General features: G+C 46.9%; 1 protein-coding gene across 3 annotated transcripts in view; it reads left to right on the top strand.

Annotated features, from left to right (window-relative positions):
- Positions 1-3,240, top strand: part of LOC119295587 (regulation of nuclear pre-mRNA domain-containing protein 2-like) — an 18,614-nt gene extending 15,374 nt beyond the window's left edge. For all 3 annotated transcript variants that reach the window (XM_037574018.1, XM_037574019.1, XM_037574020.1), the window contains exon 8: positions 1,965-3,240. In XM_037574018.1, coding sequence (XP_037429915.1) covers positions 1,965-2,840 — 876 coding nt within the window. In that variant the 3' untranslated portion in view covers positions 2,841-3,240. The remainder of the gene's footprint in view (positions 1-1,964) is intronic.
- The last annotated feature ends 2,693 nt before the right edge of the window (positions 3,241-5,933 follow it).

The raw sequence follows: 5,933 nt of genomic DNA, 5'->3' as shown, positions 1-5,933 counted from the left end.
GCCTATGCAATAGCATTGCATCTGCAGAAGTATACCACTAAAACAGATAATGAAAACCCAAAAATCCATGTCTTGAGAGTGTTTGTAGCATGGAGTCTTCAAAGACCTGTTGAGTCAAGCCAAAGGGGGAGAATCGAGAAGATGGTGCATCAAAGGAAACTGGCTCAACCTCGCACGAAGATGGTGGTGCACCTTCCATCAGTGCTGTCCGGTGATTCTTGATGGTGGTGCACCTTCCATCGGTGCTGTGTGCTCATCCATTAGTTCCTCTTTTCCGCTGCTCCTCGTCGTCATCTCACCTGCACGGCCTCCTCTGCAGCCTCTCTTGCAAACATGACGGCTCATGCATCATTGTCTGCTGTGTTCTTCCTAGCTTCTAGCTTTCTATTTTCCTTTGCGTCCACCAAGTCCGTTACTCTTCTGTGTTTCTCATGCCATGTGGGTCCACCAAACCATTCTATGGCAGCTTTCTTCTCTGGTCCTAGCCCTTTCTATACAACTTTTGTGGCCTTTCTTGTCCTTGTTGTCTTCTATAGGGATTTCATGGCCTCCTTCTGCATCGTCGTCGATCTATGTCCATTTTCTTTCTGCCGAGCTTCTTCCGCCTCCGGTTTGCTACGATTTCTTGCAGAAATGATTCATCCTCTTGATGTGCCATCTTCTTTTGACAACCCATCTTCTCTTGATACTTAAATTGTATCTTCGCCTATGTTGCTACACGCGATGAAGACGGTTGCCAGAGAGAGAGGGAGGGAATCCTAGAAGGGGGGCAGCGGATCGAGCTCCCCGGCGAGAACGCAGCCATGCGAGGCGGAAATGCGGGCGACAATGATGGCCTGGGCAGGAGATGCACTAGAGGATGACGGTGCTCAAGAAGATCAACCTGGATGTGCCAAGTGCAGCGGGGTGACGGGGACTCTGGCGGCATGGGAGGCACCTGGTGGCAGTCGTCGGTCAATCTTGGAGACAACAGCCGAGGCGCCATGGCATGGAAGACAGTGGCGGTGGCATCCTGGTTGAAGACGAATGCGGCGTCCTTGGAGCAAGGCGAGTTGGTTTGCACAAAGGTGAGTACGAGTGAGTGGAGGCGTGCAGATGACGGGCCGGCGGTGGAGCACCGTGAGCAGCAAGATGGTGGCCGGCCTGTGGGTCGATGGGGAACAACATCGCCCCTGGCGGTCGATGTAGGAGACGGAGAGTGGCGGACATCGTGGGAGCGAGCGCTTCGATCGGGAAGATTGGCTTGATGTAGGGTGCTGGCGAGTTACTGGGACCGGTGATGCTCGATTGTTGAGGCAGCGAACAGGAACGATGAAGATGAATGGCCAGGGCCGATCCAATCAGCGAATAAGACAAGCATGATCCTGATCATGAGCTTTCGGTAGTAGCTTTGATCTAGATGGGATTGGGACAAGAGCTTCGAGCGGAAGATAATCTAGACAAGACGAGACCGAAAAAAAAGAAAGGAAAACGAGCGGGAGGACGAGTTGCGGTGTCCAAAAAATCTCTAAACCTGGGCTTATGATACCATTCTAAATGAGTAACTTAGATTTATTGCATTGCCCAAGGGGCGAATATTACAAGGGACTTGGCTTACATCTAAACTAATGCGAATACGCAAGGCCCTAGACCTATAATACTAATAATAATACTCCTTAACAGAGGTCAGGGATAGGTTTGGATAGATGTATATATAGGGCAATGGCCCACGTAGATGTCAGCTCAAACGTATGTTATTTGCAAATTTAAGCTGAAAGTTTCAAACATTTATTATACTTATATGTAGCATCTTTTCCTGTTAATGTATTGCTCGATTTTTCTATGGAGGCACAATTGATTCTATTTAACACTGGTAGCTATCTTTATCACCGTCTTTTCTGCCTATGTGGCACCGTAGCATTTTAGCAGTTATTCGTGGAATTACTAGTGATTTATGGCTAATCCTTTAATTTATTGACAAACAGGTTGCTCGAGCAGAGGCTGAACATGCCATGCAACTCAGACAACGTCTTGGTGGTGCTCCTGTTACGAATGGTCCAGGATCTAGTTCTGGTCCACCCATGATTACATTCCCATCAGAGCAAACAACTGCTGCGATGCAGAATTCAGAAGCAAGTCCTATATCTCCTCAGTTTCAGCCGGTGCATCCAGCAACCTCACCTCCCACCATGACCAGTGCTATGGGTGATGAGCCCAAGATAACAGCAGCAGCTATGGCAGATAAGCTTGCATCTTTGTCATCTGGCCAGCAAGTGCTGTCCTCCATTTTCTCATCCCTTGCTGCTGAACAAGCTGCTTCCATAAATGGTGGTTCATCTTCTGGAGAACTCTCTGCAGGGCCTCCCGGCTTTGACAGACCAAAGAGGCCTAGACTTGAGCAGCAGGCTGGTGATACGGGGGCTCCCCCTTTCTTTGCCCAAGTACCACAAGTGCAACAACAGATTGGAGCAGTACCTACTTCTCTTGGAAGCACACAGTCACCAGCGCAGGCTAACCAAGTACCAGGTTCATTTGCGCCACCTCCATTACAACCTATGGTACCGCAACTTATGCAGCAGTTTAGTCAAAATACTGGAGGTCCTGGAGGAATGTTCGGAATGATACCCTTTGGGATGATGGCTGGCTCTTTGCCACCTCCACTTCCATTGTTGCCGGCAGGTTTTGCAATGCCAAATGGACCACCTCCTCCACCTCCTCTGCCACCCATTCAGCAGCAGCAGCAGCAGTCTCCACAGGCACCACAGCAATCTCCAACATCAACTGGATTCTTCCAAACTTCAAGCACTGGGTTTTTCCCTCCAGTTCAGGTGCAGCAATCTCCATCCGTCCAACGGCAATGATGCTATATTACAAATGTCGGGGTATAAAGGCAGCACCTTGTGCTATCTTTGTACATTAACAATAATCCCCGAGTATTATCCGGTTAGGTTACAGGTCCTGTAGGAGAAACAGGATCACTGCCTATGAAAATAGGCGTACGGCTTGTGTGATGTATAACTGTTCCTTTTGGTCTGAGAAGTTTGCTCGATACTTCCTGACCATATGAAGTAGTTAGACTTTTCTTTGCATAGCACGTTAATTAGCTCAGAGACAAACAAATGGGTGATACTGTTGCTTAAATTGTTGTTGCCCAATGATATTAACATTTTAGGGCTCCTCGGTCGTAGAACTTACCGATAGATGGGATCTGAACTGTAACTATTTTTCATATACTCATATTGTTGTTCACGTTTATTTGTTATTACTCCCTCCGTTCCAAAATTCTTGTCTTAGATTTGTCTAAATACGGATGTATCGAGTCACATTTTAGTATTAGGTACATCCGTATCTAGACAAATTTAAGACAAGAATTTTGGGACGGAGGGAGTATAATTTTGTAATGTTCGTCCTGCTGTTTTTTTTCCTTCTTCATTTGATTACTTGTGGACTCATTGGTGTTGCTGCTAGTTTATACAGTAGCATGAAGGATGTTTGATTTAACCGTGGTGAAGGTTACACGCAACTCATTGTGTAAATTTAGTGGGGCTCGCCGGAAATCTAACGGGATACAAGAAACTCGGATTTGAGGTAGTACAGGTCAGATGAATTGAATCGAATTTTCTTGTGATGGTTGTGGCAAAACTTTCAAAAAATATTCATTGACATGGACAGATGATCTATCCGGGGTCACATCAGTACTGGAGCAAACTGTCTCCTCTCAAAAATTGATACACACTAATTATTTCCTGGCACTAGATTACACATGCCCTAAGATAGGTTAGTCTTGAATAATCTCTACAAGTGAGAGAGAGAGTGATATCTGCAAAAGATATTACATATGCTACAGCTAGAGCTGATCAAAGAGAGAAGGAAGGAGATTCAGTTCCCAACTAATTGTGATTTTTGTTGGAGCCGCTCTTGGGAAATTTCCTCATGCTGGCGTCGAACCCCACCTCCACGGGCTTGCCGTTCGCCGCCGCCGGAAGAGGATCGCCCTTGATGTGGAACTCGTTGGTCTCCATGCCCACGGCCGTGGTGGGCCTGGGTTGTGCGGCCAGCAACAACCTCCTTGCCGCAGGACCGCGGCGACCCTGCTGCCACAGCCACGGCGATGCTGTCGCGTCCAGAGACATGGCGGCTGTTGTCGTCGACGGCGTGAGCAAGAGGAGATGGAGCAGGAGTATGGAGGCGAGGAGGCAGGAGACGACGACGGCGACGCTCCGGCGGTTGCCTGCAGCCTGCAGCTTAGTCTTCATGGCACTTGATCGAACCGTAAGGTTGTAGACTTGGAGTGTGGTGGGAGTTGAAGAGTTGGAGCTGTAGTGTTGTCTTCTACGGCGCGCGTATATAATGCTCAAGTGCACGCAGCTTCCACTGGTGGATCGGGCGGAGTACGTGGGAACATGGAGTGAACATGTGACGCCATGTCTTAAGTTATACTAGTCGGGAATGGAGCAAAAGAGAGTCACGGAGCATATGGGGCGAGCTGTGGGAACATGTCACCCCGAGATCTGGATCCATTTCCTCCATTCCAGCCAGCTGATTCATCCACATTACGAATTCTGTAGAAACTAATACTAGCGCTACATAGGATATATGTGCAGCGCCCCGGTTTTCCAGTACGTTGCCACTTTACATGCATCGAGTTTACACTGGCGAATATCACGGGAGGGCGTTGTTCGTTCGTTCGGACTTGGCGCCAAGGCCGACCATGTGATGCTTATCTTTGACTAATAATCCACCGCCGTCCGGCCGAAATACCTACGATCTTCCTCTTCTTCGGAGCTGATCTTTTTGACTGGTTTCATGTGATCAGATGGAACATTCATCATCCATTTTCTATGGCACGCAGAGCATAATATCAAACCAGTGTGACAATGCATCCTACAGATTCAGATCGGCTGGGGTAGCTAGCAAAGTGCTTAATTATATAAGTATAGGTGTGGTAGATCGTGGAGGGGTACGGCCAACCGGGTAGTTACAAACGTATCATACACGGATGCACTGTTCCTTGCATCTGTAACCGCAGCAGCTGTATGGTCTGGACTCATCATACTAGCATTATATCAAGAAACATTTTTTCTTTTTTCAAAATATCTCAAGAAACAATGAAAAAAAAAACATAGTGTATCGATCAAGTTTGGAAAGTTGATTCATCTCAACACATGCTGCTACAGTTAATCTACTTCTATATATTGTTAACTGAACTACCAGTTAATTGAAAATGTGATGATCCTAATGAGCGCCCAATGGAGTACCTATAAAATGGCAGTGATCTGATCTCCACATGGAACAAGGTTGGCCATGGACCATCTGCCTCCTCAGTCCGCAGATTTGACCAGCTAATTCAGCTGAGTTAATCACCCAGCATTTTCCTTGCATCGCTTCTCTCCAATCATTGCCACCTTGTTGGCCTCTTCTCTTGGAGTTGGAGACTTATTTGGATGATCCATGTTTCACATGCAACTGGTCAAGGACTCAAGGGGCTAGTCCCTCTACGGATTTGACTAGCCATTGGCTAAGTTTATAAACTGCCCTGGTGTTTCTTGTTCATGGCCCAGTCATGCATCCAGACATTGTCTTGGCCTTTTTCTCTTGGACCACTGTGAAACATGGCATACTGAACATGGGGCATTGGGTTTAACATAATATGATACGTACTTACTTAGCATTGTTAGGAGGGGCCGGAGAGCTAGGCACTTATTGTCTGCATTTCTTAAGTCTTTCTAGATGGCCACAGATTAGAAGGGGGCTTCTCAAGTGAAGACAAGTATATGTCCTCTCTTTTGAATTTCATTTCCTCTGGGAAAATTATGAATTCGCATTGAACTCCTCTATGACATCGCTGCTTTACTGACCTACTCCATTGTACTAAAAAAACAACGGAGGTGTGTGGATGTAGAATTCATGAAATTACTGTACAAGTACTAACGAATAGGAATTAGAGCATAAAA

This window comes from Triticum dicoccoides, chromosome 4B (genome assembly GCF_002162155.2).
Source record: "Triticum dicoccoides isolate Atlit2015 ecotype Zavitan chromosome 4B, WEW_v2.0, whole genome shotgun sequence".
Classification (NCBI taxonomy): Eukaryota; Viridiplantae; Streptophyta; class Magnoliopsida; order Poales; family Poaceae; genus Triticum; species Triticum dicoccoides.
This window is presented reverse-complemented; position numbering and strand designations above follow the sequence as displayed.